Consider the following 27,618-nt stretch of genomic DNA (forward strand, 5'->3'; position numbering starts at 1 on the left):
GGCACAGGAACTCCCAGAGCAGACACGGAGTGAAGTGAGGAAGGCCAGTCAAGGACCCTTATGCCCAGGAAGGTCCCATTTGTGTGGCAGGGGGTGGGGGTGCCAGGGTGGGGATCGATCATCACAGGATAAAAACGAGTTTCTAGGAGCAGCACCCATGTACTTAAGTGCACAGAAAAAGATCCTCAAAGATTCCCCTCATTTGTGCCTTTGTCACCTTTGGAGAGGGGGATGGGGTGCAGGTGATGGCCACGGAAGAGAGTACTGGATCTGGATTCCCCAGAAATATTTTTCAGCTCAGGGAGTACGTTCCTATACTACTAGCTAATCAAAAATTAACTTCACAGAATGGGAAAAAAGTCACTTTTCCCCATTCTTTGAAGGTAACAGTGTCAGCAAGTGGCAGAATCAGGACTGAGAACTAGGTATATTTTTAAAGCTAAATAGTAACAGTAAGAATGTTAACAACCGTGAAGAACCAAGACCACAAGAGCAGCCCTCACTTGCAGAGGCCTCCCAGCACCCGCCGTGTGCACCTGAGCGCCTGTGTGCATGGCACGTTTCCTCCTTGTCACCCGGGGGGAGCTGCCGCTGCCGTCTCTGTTTTATGGAGGATGGAAGTGATCTGGAGAAGCGGCTGTGGCAGCAGAGCTGGGGTCCACAGCCAGGGAGGTTTGATGCCGGGGCCAGACTCTGTGCTGGATGTGAGGTAGACGCTTGGGTAGAGGGACTGGAAGGATGGGGTGGGGGGTGGCAGGGGCACACCTGGGCTGCCCCGCTGCAGGCCACAGCCTTCTCAGCCCGCAGGATCCGCTTCACAGCGCCCAGCTTCATGGCTTCCACCTGGGCATCAGTCAGGGGCTTCAGCACGTCGCTGAGACGGAATATTTTCTTGCGCCCACCGGCGCCTGCCAGCCTACGTGGAAGAGCAGTGACAGAGATGCAGGGGCCCAGACTGCAGCACAGGCCTGTCTGGTGACTCTCCCAACTTCAAGGACTAGGTAGGCCACAGAGATGGCCCCCATCCCCCTGCTGCCTCTCCAATTCCTGTGTCTCTGAGGCATGGTGAGGCGGTGGGTAAGAGGAAGGAAGAGGATGTTATTGTGGTTTTGCAGAGGGTGTCTTAGGAAAGGCTTCTGTAAGTGGGGATCTGAATGGAGGCAGGGACAAGATACACAAATGTCTGGGGGACCAGCTCTCCAGGCAAAGGCCCTTAGGTGGGAACCTGCTTGTAGGCACGACTGGAGGAGGGGTAAGGGTAGCAGAGAGCTCGGAGGGTAGCAGATCCTGCTCAGCTGTGTTAGTAAAACTTGGGGCCGGGCGTGGTGGCTCACGCCTGTAATCCCAGCACTTTGGGAGGCTGAGGCGGGCAGATCACGAGGTCAGATCGAGACTATCCTGGCCAACATGGTGAAACCCCGTCTCTATTAAAGATACAAAAAATTAGCTGGGCGAGGTGGCGGGCACCAGTAGTCCCAGCTACTCGGGAGGCTGAGGCAGGAGAATGGTGTGAATCCAGGAGGCGGAGCTTGCAGTGAGCGGAGATCACACCACTGCACTCCAGCCTGGGTGACAGAGCGAGACTCCGTCTCAAAAAAAAAAAAAAGACTTGGGTGGCCGGGACTGGCTGGATTTTGTGGTGTGTAAGGGAGGTAATAATGAATAATGGGGACAATGATGGTGACAGCCAGTAGCATTTACTACACATCAAAACCATGCAAAATGCTTGACAATCACAATCACTTTCACTCAAGTTATCTAATCTAGTTGTCTAACCGTCACCATCACCATGAACTAATTTAATTCTTCTTTGATCCTTACACGAAAGATACTATCGTTATCCCAATTTTAGACATAAAAAAGGGTTTGTTTTTGTTTTTGTTTTTTTACAGGAAGGAAAACAGCAAAGGCTTAGTGGTTATGGCAGTGACTCGGGAGTCAGGAAGAACCCAGTCCAGACTTCCTTCTGTCTGCCTCTCACACACCACACACACACACACACACCACACACACACACACGGCCAGTCCAGACTTCCTTCTGTCTGCCTCTCACACACAACACACACACAACACACACCACACACACACAACACACACCACACACACACACACACACACACGGCCAGTCCAGACTTCCGTCTGCCTCTCACACACACCACACACACAACACACACCACACACACACACACACACACACACACACAGACGGCCAGTCCAGACTTCCTTCTGTCTGCCTCTCACACACAACACACACACAACACACACACACACACACACACACACACACACACACACTGCTGGGCAGGGCTCCTGTCCTGCCTTAGCACCCAGAAGAGGACTCACCGGGGCTGAGTGACAGGGATAATGGGCTCTGGCCTCCTCTTGGCCTGTGGTGCCTCTTCCTCCAGAGGGGACATGGAGCTCAGGGAGCCCACCACCGAGATGGCTTGGCCCTGGGCGGACAGGCGCCGCTTGATCAGGACACTCTCCGTCTTCACCACCTTCTCCTCCTTGGGCTCCTCCTTGCACTGTTTGGTCTGCTCTACACCTGAGGGGGAGGCAGCAAACGGACACCCAGTGTGTGAGACCCACCAGCTCCAACCCGAGGACCTCCTATGTGCCCGGCTCTGTTCTGAGCCTTGTACACACAAAACCTTGTTTAAATCCACACAACACTGTCCTGGAGTGGGTACTCTTTTTATCCCCACTTTTCAGTACAACTGAGGCTCAAACTAGAAATGCCACTAATTGCTGGAGGGAGCAGCAAATGCTACAGACTCTTTGGAAATATGATGAACAGTTTTTGTTTTGAGACTGGGTGTCACTCTGTCACCCAGGCTGGAGTACAGTGGTGCAATCAGGGCTCACTGCAGCCTCGACCTCCTGGGTTCAAGCAATCCTCCTGCCTCAGCCTCTCAGCCTCCCAACTAGCTGGGACTACCGGCACATGCCAACATACCTAGCTAATGTTTGTATTTTTTTTGTAGAGATGAGGTCTCCATATGTTGCCCAAGTTAGTCTTGAACTCCTGGGCTCAAGGGATCCTCCTGCCTTGGCCTTCCAAAGTGCTGGGATTACAGGTATGAGCCACTGTGCCCAGCCCTCATCTGTTTTTTTATTTGGAGACAGTTTTGCTCCATCACCAAGGCTGGAGTGCAGTGGCTTGATTCTGATTCGCTGCAGCCTCCGCCTCCTGGGTCCAAGCCGTTTTCCTGCCTCAGCTTCCCGAGTAGCTAGGATTATAGACGCCCACAGCCATGCCCAGCTAATTTTTGTATTTTCAGTAGAGACGGGGTTTCGCCACGTTGGCCAGGCTGGTCTCAAACTCCTGACCTCAGGTGATCCACCCACCTCAGCCTCCCAAAGTGCTGGGACTACAGGTGTGAGCCACCACACCCAGCCTGCAGCAGTTTTTATAGCACTGATCACACCCTATGACCCAGTGGTTCCACTCCTTGGTATATGCTCAAGACAGATGACAGCATGCGTACATGAAGAGAACTGGACACAAACATTCACAGCAGCTTTATTTCCAATGGCCAAAAACGCGAAAGAAGCCACAGGTCCATCAATACCGGTGTGGATAAAACAATGATTGTATATTCATGTCACAGAATACTACTAAGCAATAAAAAAAACCAACTAGCACCTCACACGACAACATGGAAGAATCTCAAAAATGTACAGTAGGCTGGGCGCGGTGGCTCACGCCTGTAATACCAGCACTTTAATAGGCCGAGGAGAGTGGATCACCTGAGGTCAGGAGTTCAAGACCATCCTGGCCAACATGGTGAAACCCATCTCAACAAAAAATGCAAAAAGGCCGGGCGCGGTGGCTCAAGCCTGTAATCCCAGCACTTTGGGAGGCCGAGACGGGCGGATCACGAGGTCAGGAGATCGAAACCATCCTGGCTAACACGGTGAAACCCCGTCTCTATTAAGAAATACAAAAAACTAGCCGGGCGAGGTGGCGGGCGCCTGTAGTCCCAGCTACTCGGGAGGCTGAGGCCGGAGAATGGCGTGAACCCGGGAGGCGGAGCTTGCAGTGAGCTGAGATCCGGCCACTGCACTCCAGCCTGGGCGACAGAGCGAGACTCCGTCTCAAAAAAAAAAAAAAAAAAAAAAAAATCTGCTAGGTGTGATGGCGCATGCCTGTAATCCCAGCTACTTGGAAGGCAGGATAATCACTTGAACCCGGGAGGCAGAGGTTGCAGTGAGTCGATATCATGCCATTGCACTCCAGCCTGGGCGACAGAGTAAGACTCCGTCTCAAAAAAAAAAAAAAAAAAGCAAAAAAAAAAATTAGCTGGGCATGGTGGCAGCGGGTGCCTATAATCCCAGCTACTCGGGGAGGCTGATGCAGCAGAATCACCTGAATCCAGGAGGCAGAGGTTGCAGTGAGCCAAGAAAGGGCCACTGCACTCCAGCCTGGGCCACAAGAGCAAAACTCCTTCTCAAATAAATAATAAATAACTAAAAATAAACAAACAAAAACCACAAAAAACCGTACGGTAAGCCAGAGAAGCCAGACTTTGTGATCTTATTTAGTTTAGTTCAAGAATAGGTAAAACTAGGGCCGGGCACAGTGGCTCACACCTGTAATCCCAGCACTTTGGGAGGCTGAGGTGGGTAAATCACGAGGTCAGGAGATGGAGACCATCCTTGTGAACACGGTGAAACCGTCTCTACTAAAAATACAAAAAACTAGGGCCGGGTGCAGTGGCTCATGCCTGTAATCTCAGCACTTTGGGAGGCTGAGGTGGGTGAATCACGAGGTCAGGAGATCGAGACCATCCTGGCTAACACGGTGAAACCCCGCCTCTACTAAAAATACAAACAATTAGCCAGGCATGGTGGCCGGTGCCTGTAGTCCCAGCTACTCGGGAGGCTGAGGCAGGAGAATAGTGTGAACCCGGGAAGTGGAACTTGCAGTGAGCTAAGATGGCGCCACTGCACTCCAGCCTGGGCGACAGAGCGAGACTTCGTCTCAAAAAACAAACAAACAAACAAACAAACAAAAAAACCAAAAAAACTAGCCAGGTGTGGTGGCGGGCACCTGCAGTCCCAGCTACTCGGGAGGCTGAGGCAGGAGAATCGTCTGAACCTGGGAGGTAGAGGTTGCAGTAATAAGCTGAGACTGCGCCACTGCACTCCAGCCTGGGTGACAGAGGGAGACTCTGTCTCAAAGGAAAAAAAAAAAAAGAAATATTATATCTAATTACCTTTGAACTATGCGTATAAGAAACATAAATGAATTTCATGTTTAGACTTGGGTCTCATCCCTAAGATACTTCATCATGTACATGCAAATATTCCAAATGCAAAGGTGTGAAATCTGAAACACTTCCGGCCCCAAGCATTTTCAATAAGGGATATTTAACCTGTGTCTTGATCTGGGTGATGGTTACACTGGTGTGTTCACTTTGTGAAAATTCACTAAGGTCTATAGTTAAAAGAGTTCTGCATTGTATTTATGTGTATTATACATTAATAGTACTGTTAAAACGGGGTAAAACTATGAAGCTCGGAGAGGTTAGCTAACTTGACCAAAGTTATACAGCTATTAAGTGGATGAGATCTGATTCAACTCAAACCTCAAACCCAGGTCTGTTGGATTTCAAAGCCCAGGACTTAAAAACACTGAGCCATCTATCTGTGGTACCTGTCATTATCTACACCTTAGCTCCCACATGATTTTCATCTGCACCACAAGGAGGTGCTCTTCCAGTAAGGAGAACCCAGAAGCCACAAGTGCCAACCCCTGGCCCAGGTTAGGGCCAGGACACACTCACCTGGTCCCAGTCCGGCAGCTGTCATCTGTGTGGCCATGAGCCGAGCCAGGTGCTTGATCTGGGCTTCTGTGCCTGCTGACTCCACAGGGGTGTAGATGGCCTGGAAGGAGGCTGGCATGACCTCCGGCAGGTACACCATGCTGATGAGGACCTGTGGGAGGCCCAGGAAGAGAGCCTCTCCTTAATCATTAACTCAACAAGCATTCTTTTCACGCCCATGCCAATACTGGGGAAATGGCAGTGCCTAAAACCGACTTGGGCCTGCACTCCTGGAGCTCAGCCTCTTGGGGAAGTCACAGAGAAAATAAATAACGATACAGTGTAGTGCTTGAGAGAGGAACGCGAAGGGTACTGTGAGCCACAGCAGGAGCCAGGCAAGGCAAGGGCTCCCTGGGCAAGAGAACTGATGGAGGGTAGGAGTCAGCCTAATACAGGACAAGGTTTTGCAGTGGGAGGGGTGTGTATTCCCCGTAGAGAAACACCATGGGAGAAGACTAAGAAGCAGCAGAGCTGGCACCCTGTCCAAAGAACAAAAGAGGTTAGGTGTAGTGGGTCATACCTGCAATCCCAGCACTTTGAGAGGCTAAGGCAAGTAGATCACTCGAGGTCAGGAGTCCAAGACCAGCCTGGCCAACATGGTGAAACCCTGACTCTACTAAAAATACAAAAATTTGCCAGGTGCAGTGGCACGTGCCTATAATCCCAGCTACTCGGGAGGCTGAGGCAGGATAATTGCTTGAACCCAGGTGACAGCGGTTGCAGTGAGCCGAGATCGCACCACTGCACTCCAGCCTGAGTGACAGAGCAAGACTCCGTCTTATTCATAAAGAGAGAGAGAGAGAGAGACAGACAGACAGACAGACAGACAGACAGAAAGAAAGAAAGAGAGGCCAGGCGCGGTGGCTCAAGCCTGTAATCCCAGCACTTTGGGAGGCCGACACAGGCGGATCACGAGGTCAGGAGATCGAGACTAGCCTGGCTAACACGGTGAAATCCCGTCTCTACTAAAAAAATACAAAAAACTAGCCGGGCGAGGTGGCGGGCGCCTGTAGTCCCAGCTACTGGGGAGGCTGAGGCAGGAGAATGGCGTAAACCCGGGAGGCGGAGCTTGCAGTGAGCTGAGATCCGGCCACTGCACTCCAGCCTGGGCGACAGAGCGAGACTCCATCTCAAAAAAAAAAAAAAAAAAAAAAAAAAAAGAAAGAAAGAAAGAAAGAAAGGAGAGAGAGGAGCAAAAAGAGGTTCAGGGAAAAGTGTAAGGACTGGGAATTGACTTCAAATAACAAGCAAACAAAAAACCCCCCAGAATCCTAACAGAGAACATCCATGGATGCCAGCAATTAGTAACAAAAGATAATTTCATTTATATTTATTTATTTATTAAGACGGAATCTCACTCTGTCCCCCAGGCTGGAGTGTGGTGGCACAATCTTGGCTCACTGCAACCTCTGCCACCCGGGTTCAAGCAATTCTCCTGCCTCAGCCTCCCAAGTAGCTGGGATGACAGGTGCCTGCCACCGCACCTGGCTAATTTTTGTATTTTTAGTAGAGATGGGGTTTCACCATCTTGGCCAGGCTGGAAAAGGATAATTTTAAACTCCCTATACATTTGGAGCTTTAAAAAAAATTTATGCTGGGTGCAGTGGCTCACGCCTGTAATTCCAGCACTTTGTGAGGCCAAAGTGGGCAGGCAGATCACGAAGTCAGGAGATCAAGACCATCTTGGCTAACATGGTGAAACCTCATCTCTATTAAAAATACAAAAAACTTAGCCAGGCATGGTGGCAGGTGCCTGTAGTCCCAGTTACTCGGGAGGCTGAGGCAGGAGAATGGCGTGAACCCAGGAGGCGGAGCTTGCAGTGAGCCGAGATCGCGCCACCGCACTCCAGCCTGAGCAACAGAGCGAGACTCGGTCTCAAAAAAAAAAAAAAATTTTTTTTTCTTAGAGACAGGGTCTTATTCTATTCTTCAGGCTGGAGTGCAGTGGCGCCATCATAGCTCACTACAGCCTCAAATTCCTGGGCTCAAGCAATTTTCCTGCTTCAGCCTCTCCTGTGGCTGGGATCATAGGTACACGCCACTACGTCCAGCTAATTTTTTTACTTTTATTTTTGTAGAGACAGGGTCTTGCTATGTTGCCAAGGCTACACAGTGAACTTTAAATGCACACTCTAAGTAATAACTAATTAGAACAGAAAGATAATGAAACTACTATAAATTAAAATGTATGGAATGCAGCTAAAATAGTACTTAGATGGAAAATCAAATCCTTAAATGCTTGCTTACATTGGAAAAGAACACTAAAAATTCATGAGCCAATCACTTAAAACCATGGGGAAAAACATTCAAATAAAGTAGCAGGGAAGAAATAAAGGCAACAGAAATAAAACAGAAAAAGTGCCAAAAGAATATGAACAAAACAAAGAGCTAGTTCTTTTTTTTTTTTTTTTTTTTGAGACGGAGTCTGGCTCTGTCGCCCAGGCTGGAGTGCAGTGGCCGGATCTCAGCTCACTGCAAGCCCCGCCCCCCAGGTTCATGCCATTCTCCTGCCTCAGCCTCCCGAGTAGCTGGGAGTACAGGCGCCCGCCACCTCGCCCGGCTAATTTTTTTTTTTTTTTTTGTATTTTAGTAGAGACGGGGTTTCACCGTGTTAGCCAGGATGGTCTCGACTCGATCTCCTGACCTCGTGATCCGCCCGTCTCGGCCTCCCAAAGTGCTGGGATTATAGGCTTGAGCCACCGCGCCCGGCCAGAGCTAGTTCTTTTGAGATGACTGAAAACAAGCAAATATTTTGCAAGATTGCACATAGTAGTAGCAACAAAAAAGGGGCACATTACGGACATATGGTATTTTATACTACGAATAGCAGGCATTTTTATAAATGGTGAGGAGCAACTTCATGGCAAAACTAAAAAGGTCAATTCCTAGCATGTGATAAGACAAAAGGTAGAACGGCCGGGCGTGGTGGCTCATGCCTGTGATCCCAGCACTTTGGGAGGCTGTGGTGGGCAGATCACCTGAGGTCAGGAGTTTGAGACCAGCATGACCAACACGGTGAAACCCTGTCTCTACTAAAAACACAAAAATTAGCTGGGTGCAGCGGTGGGCGCCGGTAATTCCAGCTATTCGGGAGGCTGAGGCAAGAGAATAGCTTGAACCCAGGAGGCGGAGGTTACAGTGAGCCAAGATCATGCCATTGCACTCCAGCCTGGGCGACAAAGCAACACTCCGCCTCAAAAAAAAAAAAAAAAAAGACAAAAGGTAGAACAAGTTAATAGAAGCCAGATCAAAGATGGCTGACTAAGGCAAGGGGAACTTAAATTTTACTTGAAGGAAGTTGGAGCCAGGTAGCAAGTGAGGGTTGGGCTTCAGGTGAAAAGGGTGGGCCTGGCCCAGGGCAAGTGCTGCAGGGGTGGAAAAGAGGGCAAGGATTAGGGAGAGAAGGAAAAGAGGTTCACTCCCAGTTTCTGGTTTGGGAACTAGGTGGGGCCTGCAGAGAAGCGTGGGGAGAAAGTGGAAAAGTGCAGATCTGCCGTGTGAGTCTGAGGTGCTTCTGGGACATCTCAGTGGAGGACGATCAGAAGCGGGCTGCATACCCAGGCCTGAGGCTCACTGATGTAGTTTGGGTATTTTTTCCTTCCCAAATCTCATGTTGAATTGCAATCCCCGATGCTGGAGGTGGGGCCTGGTCGGGGGTGTTTGGATCGTGGGGGGGATCCCTCATGGCTTGGTGCTGTCTTCGGGACAGCAAGTCCTCACAAGATCTGGTCATTTAAAAGTGTGTGGCACCTCCCTGCCCCAAAACACTCCCTCTCACTTGCTCCTGCTCTGCCACATGAGATGCCTGCTCCCCCTTCACCTTTCACTACGATTGGAAGCTTCTTGAAATTTCCCCAGAAGTGAAGCAGATGCCAGCACCACGCTTCTTATACAGCCTGCAGAACTGTAAACCAATTAAACCCCTTTTCTTTATAAATTAGGAGGGTACTCTGGAGGTAGACAGTGTGAAGTGGAGGCAGGAGAAAGACGGAGGAGATCCTTCCTTCCTGCTCCAGGGGAAAACACTCCTCACTCATCCTCACCAGATTGGCCACATTATCAGGCGTCAGCAGAGGCTGCAGGAACTCAGCTGTGATGTCCGTGTCTGACTGGCTGGAGATCTGGGCTGAGGCCTTCGAGGTCCCTGATGGGCCTGGCTCCAAGTCCTTGTCCTCATCGTCCTCCCCCAGGTTGGGCTCTGGGATAAGGGAAAAGAACAAGATGCTGGCTATAGAGAGAGCAGCAGGCCCTCCATCCTCCCGGAGCACCCAGGTGGTCCCTGCCTCTAGTCAGCCTCTGCAAACAGCAGATGAAGATCCAGGCTGCAGCTCTGCCTCTGGCACCAAAGCACTGTATGACCCTGGGCAACTACCTGACTCATTCTGGGCCTCAGTTCTCCTGATCTGGGAAATGGGAGTAAGCCACACCCCTGCAGCTTATCATGCTGAGCTCTAGGAAAAGATTATTATTACTGTTTTTTGAGACAGTCTTGCTCTGTTGCTGAGGCCGCAGTGCAGTGGCAGGATTTCGGCTCACTGCAACCTCCGCCTCCCAGGTTCAAGTGATTCTCCTGCCTCAGCCTCCCAAGTAACTGGGATTACAGGCATGCGCTACCAGGCCCAGCTAATTTTTTTGTATTTTTAGTAGAGATGTGGTTTCACCATGTTGGCCAGGCTGGTCTCAAACTTCTGACATCAGGTGATCCACCTGCCTCAGCCTCCCAAAGTGCTGGGATTATAGGCGTGAGCCACCGCGCCTGGCCTTGTGCAGTTGTTTAGAAGGCACTTTGGCAATGGCTATCAAGAATGTATACTCAGTAGCTAAGGGCACACCTGGTACTTAGACCTTGATTTCTGAAACTATTCCTCACTTAAAGGAAACCAGGGCTCCTTAGAAAGAAAGAATGATTCCAGGGCTGGTGCAAGGACAGTACAAGAGGAATCTAGAACATCTTGTCATGCTAGTAAGTAAGTGTAATGCTCAAAACAACTTATTCCTGATAATAAGTGGGAAGAAGAGAAAGTCCTTCCTTACAGCAGAATGTCAACTAATAAATGTAGAAGGAAAATCTCTTTGGAGCCAGGACAGAATAATAGACTCAGGCAATAATCATCATTGGATGTTAAAACCACTGGGTGGCCGGGCGCGGTGGCTCACGCCTGTAATCCCAGCACTTTGGGAGGCCGAGGCGGGCGGATCACAAGGTCAGGAGATCGAGACTACGGTGAAACCCCGTCTCTACTAAAAATACAAAAAATTAGCCGGGCGCGGTGGCGGGCGCCTGTAGTCCCAGCTACTCAGGAGGCTGAGGCAGGAGAATGGCGTAAACCCAGGAGGCGGAGCTTGCAGTGAGCCGAGATCGCGCCACTGCACTCCAGCCTGGGCGACAGAGCGAGACTCCGTCTCAAAAAACAAAAACAAACAAACAAAAAAAAAAAACCACTGGGTGAGGCCGGGCACGGTGGCTCATGCCTGTAATCCCAGCACTTTGGGAGGCCGAGGCAGGCAGATCACAAGGTCAGGAGATCGAGACCATCCTGGTCAACACAGTGAAATCCCATCCCTACTAAAAAAAATACAAAAAATTAGCCACCTGTAGTCCCAGCTACTCGGAAGGCTGAGGCAGGAGAATGGTGTGAACCTGGGAGGCAGAGCTTGCAGTGAGCTGAGATCACGCCACTGCACTCCAGCCTGGGTAACAGAGTGAGACCCCCTCTCAAAAAAAAACAAAAACAAAAACAAAAAAAAAACCACTGGGTGAACGTTTAAAGAGAAACATGTATTTTACATAGTTTCAAGTTTCAGGTATCTCCCCCAGCTTATTACTGACAAAGAGAAAAATGGCACTTGACACTAGAGAAAGCTGGTTGATACTATCTTAACCAAGTGTTCACAGTTAACATCTCCAACAATGGGACACCATGTGCCTCCTGATCCCATGTACTGAGGCAACCAGGGGATCGTTTCTGTAGCGTTCCTGCCAAAAATGCCTAACCTGACTCCAATCACGAGGCAAGAGCAAACCCAAATGAAGGGCATTCCACCAAACAACTGTCTTGGACTCTTAACAATGTCAATGTCACGAGACACAAAGGAAGGCTAAGGAACTAATTCAGGAGATGCCAACTGAACGCAATGTGTGGTCCATGCCTCATAAGAGTACACAGTTTTTAGTACTATTTTTATAACTTGTCTGTAAATTCAAAATTATTTCAAAATAAAAAGCTTAAAGAAACAGAAAGAGGCTGGGTGTGGTGGCTCACGTCTATAATCCCAGCACTCTGGGAGGCCGAGGGGAGTGGATTGCTTGAGGTCAGGAGTTTGAGACTAGCCTGGCCAACATGGTGAAACTCCGTCTCTACTAAAAATGCAAAAAAATTAGTGGAACATGATGGTGCACGCCTGTAGTCCCAACTGCTCGGGAGGCAGAGCAGGGAGAATCTCTTAAACTTGGGAGGCAAAGGTTGCAGTGAACCAAGATCAGGGCACTGCACTCCAGCCTTTTTGATAGAACGAGACTGTCTCAAAAAAAAAAAAAAAAAAAGGAAACAAAGATAAAGTTACTGGGTAAAATATAACTTTAAATACACAAACCCTGGTCGGGGGTACTGGCTCAGGCCTGTAATCTCAGCATTTTGGGAAGCCAAGGCAGGCAGATCACTTGAGGTCAGGAGTTCAAGACCAGCCTGGCCAACACGGTGAAACCCTGGCTCTACTAAAAATACAAAATTAGCTGGGTATGGTGGTGCATGCCTGTAATCCCATCTACTTGGGAGGCTGAGGCAGGAGAATTGCCTGAACCTGGGAGGCAGAAGTTGCAGTGAGCCGAGATCGTACCATTGTACTCCAGCCTGGCTAACAAGAGTAAAACTCCATCTTCAAAAAAAAAAAAAAAAAAAAGAAACAAACACAAAAATTAGCCGGGCGTGGTGGCACACGCCTGTAGTACCAATTACTCAGGAAGCTGAGGCATAAGAAACGCTTATACCTGGGAGGCGGAGGCTGCGGTGAGCCCAGATTGCGCCACTACACTCCAGCCTGGGCAACAGAACAAGACTGTCTCCAAAAAAAAAGGATGAGGTAGATTTCTATGTGTAGATGTAGAAAGAACTCCGAGATTAAAGTAAATGAAACTAAATGAAAACAACTCAAGGTACCGAATACGCTGCTGCTTAGTATACTTACTTAATTATGAAAAAAGATAGTAAGATCTCTACTTCACTCTTTAATTTTTTTTTTTTTTGGAGACAGAGTCTTGCTCTGTCACTCAGAATGGAGTGCAATGGTGCAGTCCTGGCTCACCACAACCTCTGCCTCCCGGTTCAAGCAATTCTCCTGCCTCAGCCTCCCGAGTAGCAGCGACTACTGGCACGCACCACCATGCCTGGCTAATTTTTGTATTTTTAGTAGAGACAGGGTTTCACCATGTTAGCCAGGCCTATTTCGAACTCCTGACCTCAGGGGATCCACTGGACTCAGCCTCCCGAAGTGCTGGGATTACAGGCGTGAGCCACTGTGCCTGGCAATTACCCCCTCCCTTTTTTTTTTTTTTTAGACAGAGTCTCGCTCTGTTGCCCAGGCTGGAGTGCAGTGGCGGGATCTCAGCTCACTGCAAGCTCCGCCTCCGGGGTTTACGCCATTCTCCCGCCTCAGCCTCCCGAGTAGCTGGGACTACAGGCACCCGCCACCACGCCCAGCTAGTTTTTTGTATTTTTTTTAGTAGAGACGGGGTTTCACCATGTTAGCCAGGATGGTCTCGATCTCCTGACCTCGTGATCCGCCCGTGTCGGCCTCCCAAAGTGCTGGGATTACAGGCTTGAGCCACCGTGCCCGGCCTTTTTTTTTTGTTTTTGAGACGGAGTTACACTCTTGTCACCCAGGCTGGAGTGCAATGGCATGTTCTCAGCTTACTGCAACTTCTGCCTCCCAGGTTCAAGTGATTCTCCTGTCTCAGCCTCTGGAGTAGCTGGGATTACAGGCATGCACCACCATACCCAGCTAATTTTTGTATTATTAGTAGAGACAGGGTTTTCCAGGTTGGCCAGGCTGGTGTCGAACTCTTAACTTCAGGTGACTCATATGCCTTGGCCTCCAAAGTGCTCGGATTACAGGCGTGAGCCACTGCGCCCAGCCTAATTCCTTATTTATGTATGTATGTATTTATTTATTTATTTTTGAGAGGGAGTCTCGCTCTGTTGCCCAGGCTGGAGTGCAGTGGTGAGATCTCGGCTCACTGCAAGCTCCACCTCCTGGGTTCATGCCATTCTCCTGCCTCAGCCTCCCGAGCAGCTGGGACTACAGGCGCCCGCCACCATGCCCGGCTAATTTTTTGCATTTTTAGTAGAGACGGGGTTTCACCGTGTTAGCCAGGATGGTCTCGATCTCCTGACTCATGATCCACCCGCCTCGGCCTCCCAAAGTGCTGGGATTACAGGTTTGAGCCACTGTGCCTGGCCCACATAATATAATCTATAACATAATCTTAGTAAATATAAATTCAGCATAGTTTAAGGTAAATAATGAAACATTTCAGCATGGTCTGCCTGCCCCGCCCCACCAGCCCCTCACCCAGCTTCATCTTCTTGAGTGTGGAGTCCGAGTCATCGCGGGGCCGCTTGCGGGTGTCCTTGCTGCTCGGCATGTTGCGGGCGATCTCAGCTTGAGGTGTGCCCAGGTCCACCAGCAGGGTGGTGATCTGGGCCTGGAACTCCAAGGAGGCCGGGTGCTTCAGCACACTCAACAGGTGCAGCTTCAGATTCTTCCGCACGCTGCTCACCTGCGATTTGGCCAGCGTCGGGGGCAGGTTGGCTGTGAAGAAAGCGGCAGGAGCTGTGTCTTGTGGACAGATCTCATGGCATGCTGCCAGTCCTAATTCTCAACCTCAAACTTGGGCAGTGGTCTTGCAGGCATCTACTAGAAAAGCTCCTTCACCCTCAGATCTAACATGTGGCTTTCCACCTTACAAGCTGATGCTTAAAATCCTGGGGGTCTCCATCAGTATCAATCTTAAAGAGAAAAACTCACCCTCTCTTTTAGTAAACACATACAGTTTCGTCTTCCTCCATCTCTGGTCTGGAAATTCACATATGCTTCGCTTGGGGAGGGTTATAATCACCACTTTCACCTCCAGAAACTCCCAACCGAACTGCTGCAACAGCTCACCGCTGGTCTCCCTGCTACTAGGATGACTTTCTAATGGTCACCCTGATAAGTGAGACTCCCCTGTTCCACAGGGAAAAAGGATGCCTGTAATTCTGCCTGCCTAGCATCCACTGCCCCTTCCTCAGCCAACAACACTCTCATTCTCCGTTGAGGGAAACCCCCCTTCTCCAGTCTCCTTCCGAGTGGGCATGAGACCTGGGGCCAGTGAGAACACCACATTCCCTCGGCCACTATTATTGGCTCAGAGATTGGCTCATAATCTCTGCTCAGCCAATCAGAAACAATGACCGTCAGCCCTTGGACTTCTGCTGGAATGGTTGGGAAGGAGACACTCTCTTTCCCATGGTGTTGCTAAGTGAACCGAATGGGAGCCATGAACTATGGGGGGCCATCTTTGCTACCCTAAGGAAAGGACCAGAGAGTGAAACTAAAATGGAGAAACAAAGAGCTGAGAGATGGAGAGACGCAGATCCACGACCTGTACACCCCAGACTTTTCGGTTTTCATTTGTGCACAAAACAGAGAAAATAATATGAGTCTCTGTGTACCCATCACCATTTCGCTAATCTTAGAACATCTATCCTCCCTTTTGGTGGCAGGGGAGGACTGGAATATTTGAAAATATTTCACAGACATCATGTCATTTCACCCCCACATGCCTCAATATTAAAACCAGTCCTGAATCAAGTTTTTGTCGCATGCCAAAAGATTCCTGTCTAATCTAGAGAATCTCAGGCCTGCCAGATGGATGACTAGCGCTCAAGGTCCACCACCAAGATACGTTTCTTCAAGAATAGGCAGGTTGAGGTCAGGTGCAGTGGCTCACGCCTGTAATCCCAGCACTTTAGGAGGTCGAGGCAGGAGAATCACGAGGTCAAGAGATCGAGACCACTCTGGCCAACATGGTGAAACCCCGTCTGTACTAAAAGTAAAAAAAAATCAGCTGGGTGTGGTGGTGCGTCCTATAATCCCAGCTACTCGGGAGGCTGAGGCAGGAGAATCGCTGGAACCCAGGAGGCGGAGGTTGCAATGAGCCAAGATTGTGCCACTGCACACCCCAACCTGGTGACAGAGCGAGACTCCGTCTCAAAAAAAAAAAAAACAAAACACAGAAAGAGTGGCCTGGCCAGTGAAGAGAAGGCAGGGGGAGAGCGCTGACCTACCATGCAGAGTTTCATAGGCCTGGATCACCTCAGACATGAACATGGGTCTCTGGCGGGCGATATTGGCGAGGGAGCCCAGCGCTGTTGTCAGGTTGATGGAAGAGATGGCAGGGTGCACCATGAACTTAAGCAGCTGCTCCAAGGCTGCCTTGCCCTCTTCCCATAGTACGTCTAAGAGACAGAGAGGAGAACTAGTCAGTGGGATTCTTTTTCCCAGGCCTCTGGAGACAGCAGCTTTTGGGACTAAAAGGAAGGACAGATCCTGGTACCTGGATGTCTATGAATGGCGGGAAAAACAGAAAATGCAGTAGTTGATTAGTTCTATGAGACTATTAATGAGTATAAAAATTTAGTTACAAGGGGCTGGGCGTGGAGGCTTATGCATGTAATTCCAGCACTTTGGGAGGTCAAGGCAGGCGGATCACTTGACGTCAGGAGTTCAAGACCAGCCTGGCCAACATGGTAAAACCCCATCTCTACTAAAAGTACAAAAAATTAGCCCAGGCATGGAGGCCTGTGCCTGTAATCCCAGCTACTTTGGAGGCTGAGGCAGGAGAATCGCTTGAACCCAGGAGATGGAGGTTTCATTGAGCCGAGATCACACCACTACACTCCAGCCTGAGCGACAGAGTGAGACACCATATTAAAAAAAAAAAAAAAAAATTTAGTTATAAAGATGTTCAAAGCATGGGTTTGCAATAGTGAAAGACTAGAATATATGTGTATATACACACAACTCAAAGTCCCTTGTGGCACCACTCCCCTCAATACAGTCCCCAAAATTAATGCTTAAAACTTTGGTGGGTATCTTTCCAGACTTTTCCTATACAGAAACATAATGAATGCCATATACACCTTTTTTTTGAGACAGAGTCCGCTCTGTCGCCCAGGCTGGAGTGCGGTGGCGTGATCTTAGCTCACTGCAAGCTCCGCCTCCTGGGTTCATGCCATTCTCCTGCCTCAGCCTCCCGAGTAGCTGGGACCACAGGTGCCCGCCACCACACCCGGCTGATTTTTTGTATTTTTAGTAGAGACGGGGTTTCACCGTGTTAGCCAGGATGGTCTCGATCTCCTGACCTCATGATTTGCCTGCCACGGCCTCCCAAAGTGCTGGGATTACAGGCGCGAGCCCGTAATCCAGGCCCAGCCATCTTTTTAACTGAAAAAATATTAATGGTTATATAGTAGGTGTAAATAATTATGGGGTACATGAGATTTTGATACAGGCATGCAATGCATAATTATCACATCAGGGTAACTGGGGTATCCATCACAAGCATTTATCCGTTTTGTTAGACGCAATCCAATTATACTATTTCAATTATTTTAAAATGTACGATTATTTGTCAGCATAGTTACCCCGTTGTGCTAACAAATACTAGATCTTTTTTTTTCCCCCGAGATGGGGTCTCACTGTGTCGCCCAGGGTGGAAAGCAGTGGCACGATCCCGGCTCACTGCAACCTCCGCCACCCAGACTGAGACCACAGGCACATGCCACCATGCCTGGCTATCAAATATGAGATCTTATTTGTTCTAATTATTTTTTTGTACCCATTAACCATTCCCACTTCCTCCCCAGCCACCCATAACGCTTTTCAGCCTCTGGTAACCATCATTCTACTGTCTGTCTCCATTAGTTCAACTGTTTTCATTTCTAGCTCTCACAAGTAAGTGAGAACATGCAAAGCTGTCTTTCGGCGCCTGGCTTATTTCACTTCATGACTTCTACTTCCATCCATGTTGTTACAAATGACAGGATCTCCTCTTTTTTATGGCTGAATAGTACTCAATTGTGTATGAGTACCACATTTTCTTTATTCATCTGTTGATGAACATTTAGTTTGCTCCAAAGTCTTGGCTATTGTGACTAGTGCTACAATAAATATGGGAGTGCAGGTATCTTTTTGATACACTGATTTCCTTTATTTCGGGTACATATCTGGCAGTGGGATTGCTAGATCATATGGTAGCTCAACTTCAAATTTTCTGAGGAACCTCCAACCTCCAAACTCCAAACAATTTTTAGGCTGTAGTAAGTGACATTTCCACCAACAGTGTACAAGTGTTTCCTTTCTCGACATCCTCGCCAGCATTTGTTATGTTCCGTCTTTTTGATAAAAGTTATTTAACTGGGGTGAGACGATATTTCATTGTAGTTTTGATTTGAATGCCACGTTATTTAAAATAGTGAATTAAAAATCTAAATGACCATCAAGAGAGCATTGCTTAGAAGAATGTAATGTAACTATACTATGGAATATGGTATAGCAACTGAACAAGATTCTCATGGGGAAAGATGTCACTGACACTATTAAGTCAAAAAGGCTGTCAGACAATACATAAGAATAGCTAATATTTACGGAATGTTTACTATTCCAGCCATATTAATTCACCAAATGCTCATACCTACATCCTAAATTAGATGCCATAATAATGATCCCCAATTTACCAATAAGGAATCAGGCTCAGAGACAAGGGAAAATAGGCTACGTGTCAGACACAAGCTACTATACTTTAATGTCTCTCAGATGAAAACACAAAGCATGGCCTCGTTTTTGCAAACAGAAAAGCAAACAAACGCAGACACTATGCATATACACATACAAATACCTACACCTGCACAGGAAAGATCTGGAAGGAAACATAACACTCTTATCAGCGTTTATCTCTGGAAAGCAGAACTGAAGGAGGGAACATTATTCCTTTATACTCACCCATATTGCTTGACACCAAGTGTATATATACTACGCTTTTTTTGAGACAGTCTCGTTCTGTCACCCAGGCTGGAGTGCAGTGGCACAATCTTGGCTCACTGCAACCTCTGCCTCCCGGGTTCAAGCGATTCTCATGCCTTAGCCTACCAAGTAGCTGGGATTACAGGTGCCCGCCACCATGCCTGGCTAATTTTTGTATTTTTAGTAGATAAGGGGTTTCACTATGTTGGCAGGGGTGGTCTCAAACTCCTGACCTCAAGTGATCTGCCCGCCTCAGCCTCTCAAAATGCTGGGGCATGAGCCACCACGCCTGGCCTATGTTCTACTTTTATAATTTGCAGGTAAGAAAACCATAAAACTGCTAGGCGGGGTGGCTCATGCCTGTAATCCCAGCACTTTGGGAGGCCAAGGCAGGTGGATCACAAAGTCAGGAGTTTGAGACCAGCCTGGCCAATATGGTGAAACCCCGCCTCTACTAAAAATAATTTTTAAAAAAACTGGCTGGGTGTGGTGGCGGGAGCTGAGGTGGTGGGAGGCTGAGGCAGAAGAATCGCTGGAACCCAGGAGGCGGAGGCGGAGGTTGCAGTGAGTTCAGATTGCGCCACTGCACTTCAGCCTGGGCAACAAAGGAAGACTTCGACTCAAAAAAAAAAAAAAAGAAAAAAGAAAACCATAAAACTAGTGCATTGATTGGCTCACACTCATGGAACTTCACTACAAACCTGTGAGAGTGGGACTACGCTATCGTCTCCAATTTACAGAAAGGAAAATGAAGCACAGAGACAAGCAACTCGCCCAAGTTCATGATGAGTAAGCAGTGCAGCTGGGATCTGAACCTCCATCAGGGCTCTTAGCGACTGCACACACTGTTCCAGAAATTTAAAACCAAGAAAGACAAGGGGGAGAGAGGGAGGGGCGTGAAGGAGAGGAAACTGGTGCAGGGTTGTAAGGGGCAGCAGCTGAAGGAAGCACTCACTGTACTGGATGTAGGGGTGGTCACGAGGGATGCGGTCCAGGCTGATATCATGCTCCTGGCGTCGGGGTATCTCCGAGTCAGCCATGCGGGGTGACAGGGTGACAATGAGGCCCTCCACAAACTTGATGGCATGGGTGCGGATGCCGTCATTGTCAGAGTCCAACAGTAAGATGATGTCCCCTGCCATGGCAGATACCATGTCCCAGCAGGCCTCTTGCAGCTCGCTAATGACCCGTGACTTCACCATCCACTGCCAGCAGGCCAGGAAGGAATGGAAGGGACAAAAAGGTGAAGACAACGCATCAATCACCAACACCCTCCACCGATACGCAGAGAACCATGAATGATGAATACATTCATTTGGTTAACAGTTACTGAGTTCCAACTCTGCCCTAGCCCAGTGCTGGGTGATGCTGGAGACAGGACTGAGTAGTTGCCAGGCCTTGCCCTGCCCTCATGGGGATGCAGACAGTGATCACTCAGTGTGATGAAGGCGCACATTTTAAGGTAAAGGAGTAACAATGCTGACTTCACAAGGTGGTGGTGATTAAATGGATTCATTCATTTTATTAATGCTAATGTACATCACACCATAGAGTGTTCTTTTCCTATCACACTCCATAATCAATAGTTATGTGATTCATTCATTAAGGTCTACCTCCCTCCTTCGGTTATGAGCACTGGGAAGGCAGTAAGCTGTCTTGGTCACTGCTGTGTCCCCAGCATCACTAGCCTAGCATCACAGAGGACATGCTCTACTGTCCAGGGAATGTCTACTGAGTGAATAAATGGATGGTCAATGGAAGGACCAGAAGTTAAGTGCAACTTCCTGACCCAGGAGACAACATTAGCTCTCTGTTATCTGTTCCCACAGAACAACAGCACATCTTGCCCATAAAGAGTATGCTCGGATGCTGGTTTTGAACCCCAACATATTAGTCTGTCAACAAGACCTATCAGGCAGGATGGTCCTGCGTGGGAAGGCACTCTCACCTGCAGGGCCACCTTGTAAAGTTGGGTCATGGTGAGGATGGCCTTCTTCACCACGTTCACATTCTCGTCCCTCAAGAGCATGTTGAGGTTTGCAATGAGTTTCAGCAGCAACTCAATGTCTCGCTTGCTGAGGGATGGAGGAAAAAGGGGTGAGGTCAAGGTGTGGTCTTAGAGCAGGTGGGAGGAGCCTGAGGTTCAGGAGGGAAGGGAAATCAGGGGCCTGTCTCAGGGGACCGGAATGGCACATCCAGAAACTGGGAACGGTGCCTGGCGCCTCCAGACTGAGCTGTCCCTGAACCTCTATCTAGACTGGTCCTGCAACCCCAACTCCTTTGCTCTCTCAGGGGCCTGCTGTTCACAGAAGGGACAGTAGGGGTAGACAACTGTGTGAACTGGGACAAGTGACTTCACCTAATTTAGAATAATAGTATGTATCTCAATTGTTTATGCAATTTTTTGGGAAAATTGCAACAATACATGTAAAGTGCTTAGAAGAGTGCCTGACATGCAGAAAGCCTTCAGTAAACACCAGCCATGGCTACTTTAAAGCACTTTGTTTTCTGTAATCACTAGTGTTGCTTGCCTCAGTCCGAGGGCTCAAAAAGTGGGGACCCTTTCCTAGCTTAGCAATAACCCCAGCAGAGTCATTTTCGTTGAAGAAAAAAATGAAGGGCCTCCAATAAATGTTTGTTCAATGAATAAACAGAAGCTCAGCACAGAATTTTCACAGCATACATTACAATCTGAAATATTAATTAAATCAGTCAAAAAGTATCAAACTTAGCTGTCAGCTACATGAAGGCAGGAATAATACGTTTTTGCTCACCGCTATACTACAGTCTAACACGGATGCCTGGTACAACAGCAGTCACGTGGTATATATTTGCTGAATGGACTTTTTACAAATTCAGAAAATTTATCATGAATTCTCCCAGTAAATGGGAAGATAGGATATTTGGGCTCTGGCATTGCAGACATGAGTTAAAATCCCAGCCTTGGCCAGGCGCGATGGCTCATACCTGTAATCCTAGCACTTTGAGAGGCTGAGGCAGGTGGGTCACCTAACGTCAGGAGTTTGAGACCAGCCTGACCAACATAGTGAAATCCCATCTCTACTAAAAATACAAAATTAGCCGGGCCTGGTGGCGGGCGCCTGTAACTCCAGGTGCTTGGGAGGCTGAGGCAGGAGAATCGCTTGAACCTGGGTGGCGGAGGTTGCAATGAGCCGAGATTGCGCCATTGCACTCCAGCCTGGGCAACAAGAGCAAAATTCCATCTCAAAACAAAAACAAAAACAAAACAACAACAACAAACAAAATTAGCTGGGTGTGGTGGCAGGCACCTGTAATCTCAGCTACTCGGGGGGCTGAGGCAGGACAATCACTTGACTCAGGAGGCAGAGGTTGCAGTGAGCCGAGATTGCGCCACTGCACTCCAGTCTGGGTGACAGAGTGAGATTCTATCTCAAAAAAATAATAAATAAATAAAATCCCAGCCTTGCCGCATTCTGGCTGTATGACCTTAAGAAAATTCACTTCACCTCTCTGAGCCTGTCTTCTCTTCAGTTAAAGGGTCAAACAACTGATCCATAGTACTATGAATAACGAAGCTGCTCAAGCATTTAGTACAGTGCGTTACAAACAAAAATATTTAATACACAGCAGCTATTCTACTTCCTCTCAGTCACAAAGCATCCAGTAAATGTTTAATGAACAAATCAGTAAGTGACCAGCTTGAACAAGTCACTTTACCATTCTGAGCCTGTTTCCCTTTCTGTAAATAGAGGATAACCACAGTATCCATCGAGGCTGCCATAAAGATTACAAGGATAGCCGGGCGCAGTGGCTCAAGCCTGTAATCCCAGCACTTTGGGAGGCCGAGGCGGGCGGATCACAAGGTCAGGAGATCGAGACCACAGTGAAACCCCGTCTCTACTAAAAATACAAAAAAAAATTAGCCGGGCGCGGTGGCGGGCGCCTGTAGTCCCAGCTACTCAGGAGGCTGAGGCAGGAGAATGGCGGGAACCCGGGAGGCGAAGCTTGCAGTGAGCCGAGATCGCGCCACTGCACTCCAGCCTGGGCAACAGCGTGAGACTCCGTCTCAAAAAAAAAAAAAAAAAAAAAAAAAAAAGATTACAAGGATAACACGGGAAAGGATCTAATACAGCGTAGGGCACAGTACGCGTTCACGTGGTGACCGTTATGTTCCACTCACTCACGTGTGCAACAAATACGTAGTCAGCCCCTACTAGGTGACAACATTGCTCCAGGCAGGTAGTGGGGACAAAGTGGTGAGCAAGACAGAAAAAGTCAAGCCCTGTCCTCAAAGAGCTGGTATTTTGCGGGAAGAATCAAGGTCATTTCAATGAGTGAGGAACACTGTAACGAACACTGAAGGCGAGGTGCCTGAGATGTGGGGCTGCATGGGAGTGGGCAGGAAGGGCTTTCTGAGGAAGAGACCTGAGGGAAGGGAGGGGGTGAGCCAGGCGGCAACCTGGGGACGAGGGTCCCTAGCAGGCACAGCAAGCAGACAGGCTGCGAAATCCAACAGTGACTTCTGAGGAGCAGGGGAGACAGGGCCAGGAGTGAGATGAAGCCGAGGTGAGGGTTTGGGTTTCCACCTAAGTAAGCTGATGAGCCAGTTGGAGTCTGAGAGCAGGGGTGTGCCAAGATTGATTTACATTTAACAGCATCACTCTGGCTGCTGAGTACAAGAGGAGAAGTGGGAAATGAGTATGGTGATTCCTCTTTGGAGAATGAAATGCTTTGGAACTAGATTGTGAATATGCTAAATGCCACTAACTTGTTCAGTTTAAAACAGCTGATTTTTGCTGGGCGCAGTGGCTCATGTCTGTAATCCCAGCACTCTGGGAGGCCGACGTGGGCCAATTACTTGAGGTCACGAGTTCGAGACCGGCCTGGCCAACATGGCAAAACCCCATCTTTAATAAAAATACAAAAATTAGCCAGGCATGGTGGCGGGCACCTGTAATCCCAGCTACTCAGGAGGCTGAGGCACAAGAATCTCTTGAGCCTGGGAGGTGGAGGTTATAATGAGCCAAGATCGCACCACTGCACTCCAGCCTGGACAACAGAGCAAAACTCAGTCTCAAAAAAAAAAAAAAAAAGTCAGGGCGCAGTGGCTCACGCCTGTAGTCCCAACACTTTGGGAGGTTGAGGCAGGTGGATCACCTGAGGTCAGGAGTTTGAGACCAGCCTGGCCAACACGGGGAAACCCCGTCTCTACTAAAAATTCAAAAATAAACTGGGCGTGGTGGTGCATGCCTGTAATCCCAGCTACTTGGGAGGCTGAGGCAGGAGAATCGCTTGAACCCGGAAGTAGGAGGTTGCAGTGAGCCAAGATTGCGCCACGGCACTCCAGCCTGGACAGCAGTTGAGCAAGACTCCATCTCAAAAAAAAAAAAAAAAAAAAAAGGCCGGGCGCGGTGGCTCAAGCCTGTAATCCCAGCACTTTGGGAAGCCGAGACGGGCGGATCACAAGGTCAGGAGATCGAGACCATCCTGGCTAACACGGCGAAACCCCGTCTCTACTAAAAACACAAAAAATTAGCCGGACGAGGTGGCGGCGCCTGTGGTCCCAGCTACTTGGGAGGCTGAGGCAGGAGAATGGCGGGAACCCGGGAGGCGGAGCTTGCAGTGAGCTGAGATCTGGCCACTGCACTCCAGCCTGGGCGACAGAGCGAGACTCCGTCTCAAAAAAAAAAAAAAAAAGATTTAAAAAAAAAAAGCTAGTTTTGCTATATGAATTTAACTAAAAAGAAAAAGAAGCAAGGGAGCCAGAGAGAGACCACTGAAGTCGTCAGGTAGGCGGGAAGGGTGGCTTGGGCCTGCGTAGTGGTAGAGGAAGCGACTGACAAATGGTCAGATGCTGCAGATATTCTCAAAGTGGAGCCCACAGTCCTTAGTGACGATGTAGATGTGAAGTGTGGAAGAACCAGAGGAATCGCCGGGCGTGGTGGCTCAAGCCTGTAATCCCAGCACTTTGGGAGGCGGAGACGGGCGGATCACGAGGTCAGGAGTTCGAGACCATCCTGGCTAACACGGTGAAACCCCGTCTCTACTAAAAAAATACAAAAAGCTAGCCGGGCGAGGTGGCTGGCGCCTGTAGTCCCAGCTACTCGGGAGGCTGAGGCAGGAGAATGGCATAAACCCGGGAGGTGGAGCTTGCAGTGAGCTGAGATCCGGCCACCGCACTCCAGCCCGGGCGACAGGCGAGACTCTGTCTCAAAAAAAAAAAAAAAAAAAAAGAACCAGAGGAATCACAGATGACCCCAGGGTTTCGATCTTACTAAGTATTTACTGGGGAATCAGTGTGCAAGAGAGAGAGAAAGGGTCTGGGAAGCAGAGGGCCGGCCTCTCAGTGGTGGCCTCCAGGCCAGGCCAGGAGCTGAAGGCTGCCTCCAGTGAGAATGCTCCCGGGGCTCCCTGCCTCACCCCATACCATGCCTCCTCGATGAAGCCGATGACAAATTTTCGCACTTCGATTGACTTGTCTGCTTGGAATGCGATGATCTCCTGCCAATGTCAGAGAGAAAGTGGATCAGGGCTACACTAGGATCCACATCCCGTTTCCCGTACACCACACCCCTTTATCTTCTGTCAGTCACTCACGTCCAGGAAGTTGTCCAGTAGTGTGGGGTCTTTGTTGATGATCAGCTCCTGGACCTGGAAGGAGAGTGGGGGTGGGGAGGAAGAATAACCATATAAAACCAGGGGCCAACTAATACAGACAGGAGAGTAGAGGGGAAGACAGCAGAGGGCTAGGCAGCAGATACACTCATCTCAATGCCTGGCTCTGCTGCTCCCTACCAAGGGTGCTATGCCCTGGGCATGGTCTCTGACACTCAGTTTGCTCATCTATAAAATGAGACACTTAAACATCAACTCAAAAGGGTATCAGGAGGCCAGAATGAGATCCTACAAGGCACAGGTCCTGGTAGATAGTGAGGACATGACACAGGAGGGGGCTGAATAAAAGAGGGAAATGCCCCAGGGCTCAGGCCTTCCTAAGGTTTGGCCTCCTTCCACCTGTCCATCAGTTCTCCCCACTCTCCTGCTTCTGCTCCCCAGTTCGCATTGCCATGATTCAGCAAACATCTTCACAGTGAGAACCCAACTCCTGAAGCCCTTGTGCTGGCCAGACTCTTTGGAATAAGTCCTTCTCATGGACATCCTCCAATAAGCAAAGAGCTGGCACAGGACCTGGCTGCTACAACTCAAGCTACTATTGCTAAACGGCCTCATGACCACCCATGGGAGAGGCACCAGGTACATCCACTCTACCTCGGAGGTGAGGCTACTCCACAAGGCTACACGCTGATCAAGGAGCCAAACGGGTTATCACACAGGCATGCTAACCTCGCCAGTCTCTAAACTCCAACTCCTGCTCTGAACCATGCCCAGCCTAAAGTGCCCCATGTTGTCTTCTGCCTTTGCACACACTTCTGTGTCCTCAGCTTGACATGCTCTCCCTCTCTCAGCTGGGCACGGTGGCTCGTGTCTGTAATCCCAAGCACTTTGGGGGGCCAAGGTGGGTGGACCACTTGAGCTCAGGAGTTTGAGACCAGCCTGGTCAACATGGTGAAACACGTCTCCACTAAAACCACAAAAATTAGCCAGGCATGGTGGCAGGTGCCTATAATCCCAGCTACTCAGGAGGTTGAGTCAGGAGAATCGCTTGAACCGGGGAGGCAGGAGTTGCAGTGAGCAGGGATCATGCCATGGCACTCCAGCCTGGGCAACACAGCAAGACTCTGTCTCAAAATAAATAAAAGAGATGCTCTGTCTCTCTAATTTGGTATACTTCTCTCCTTTTATCCTCCAGGATTTGGTTCAAAAGTCCTCCCTGACTCCTCATCCCTAGGCTGGGTCAGGATCTCCCTCTGGGCTCCCAGAGCCCACCTGGGATTCCTTCTCCATCCCAGCCCTGCCCATACTGGGTCATCATTGTCTGGTGACAGGCATGTCTGCCCCACCTCCAGTCACCTTCTCTGACTGGACACTGGCAGAGAAGAAATGCAATGATGAAGAGTGTAGGATTTGGAGCTGGAATCCAGGATTCAAGTACTAGTTCAGCCAGTTCCCAGCAGAGTGACCTTGGGCTAATGCTTTAAGCCCTGGGGTCTGCTTCTTTCTGTATAAAACAGGGATGAAATTACCCTGCCTTACAGAGCTTTCATGAGAACTAGAAGAGCAGAGGCCTGCACTGAGCACTGTGGCCAGCACACACTGCGTGTGTAAATTTAGACACTGGTGTTACTGCTAGTGTCTTCTTTCTCAGGTTCCCAGCCTCCTCCCTTTCACCTGCTCAGCCCAGGATGCCCCCGGGGCTCTCACCTGTTTGAGCACTGTGATCTTTGAGTCATTGGTGATCAGCGCCGCCTGGTTCAGAAGATCCACCACCTGGAAGGAAGGGAAGGGGCAGGGGATAGTGCCAGCCCAGTCCAGCCCCCTTGGCACTCCCAGGGCTCTGCCACCTAAGATTGTCCAAAGCCAGGGGCTGTGCTTCCTCATTCCAAGCCCTGCCCGCCACACTCACCCTCTCTGAGGTGGTCATGCCATCGATTCCCGGCCCCTCCTCTTGAGTGAAAAACTGTGATGCCACACTCCGGCGGGTGACGCTGTCCCCACTGCCACTCGCCATGGCTGCCGTCAGCTTGTCCCTGGGAAAGAAGAGGATGGATCAAGCTCAGGGGACCAGCAGATGGGCCAGGCTAGATTGTCACCCGAACATCTACAAAGGGCTCAACCCTCCTTC

General features: G+C 49.3%; 1 protein-coding gene across 3 annotated transcripts in view; it reads right to left on the minus strand.

Moving 5' to 3' along the window:
• Positions 1-27,618, minus strand: part of LOC105478561 (symplekin scaffold protein) — a 50,838-nt gene that overhangs the window by 13,657 nt on the left and 9,563 nt on the right. For 2 of the 3 annotated variants that reach the window (XM_011735999.2, XM_071087170.1), the window contains 12 exons: positions 27,400-27,523; positions 27,198-27,263; positions 25,473-25,526; positions 25,303-25,376; positions 20,842-20,968; positions 19,849-20,098; positions 16,157-16,327; positions 14,400-14,639; positions 9,875-10,029; positions 5,793-5,943; positions 2,344-2,548; positions 766-916 (listed from right to left, as the gene is read on the minus strand). In XM_011735999.2, the coding sequence (XP_011734301.1) occupies positions 766-916; positions 2,344-2,548; positions 5,793-5,943; positions 9,875-10,029; positions 14,400-14,639; positions 16,157-16,327; positions 19,849-20,098; positions 20,842-20,968; positions 25,303-25,376; positions 25,473-25,526; positions 27,198-27,263; positions 27,400-27,504 (1,749 nt within the window). In that variant the 5' untranslated portion in view covers positions 27,505-27,523. Of the gene's footprint in view, positions 1-765; positions 917-2,343; positions 2,549-5,792; positions 5,944-9,874; positions 10,030-14,399; positions 14,640-16,156; positions 16,328-19,848; positions 20,099-20,841; positions 20,969-25,295; positions 25,377-25,472; positions 25,527-27,197; positions 27,264-27,399; positions 27,524-27,618 lie in introns of those variants that run through there. The other variant, XM_011736000.2, reaches the window with a different exon arrangement.

Source organism: Macaca nemestrina, chromosome 20 (genome assembly GCF_043159975.1).
Source record: "Macaca nemestrina isolate mMacNem1 chromosome 20, mMacNem.hap1, whole genome shotgun sequence".
Lineage (NCBI taxonomy): Eukaryota > Metazoa > Chordata > Mammalia > Primates > Cercopithecidae > Macaca > Macaca nemestrina.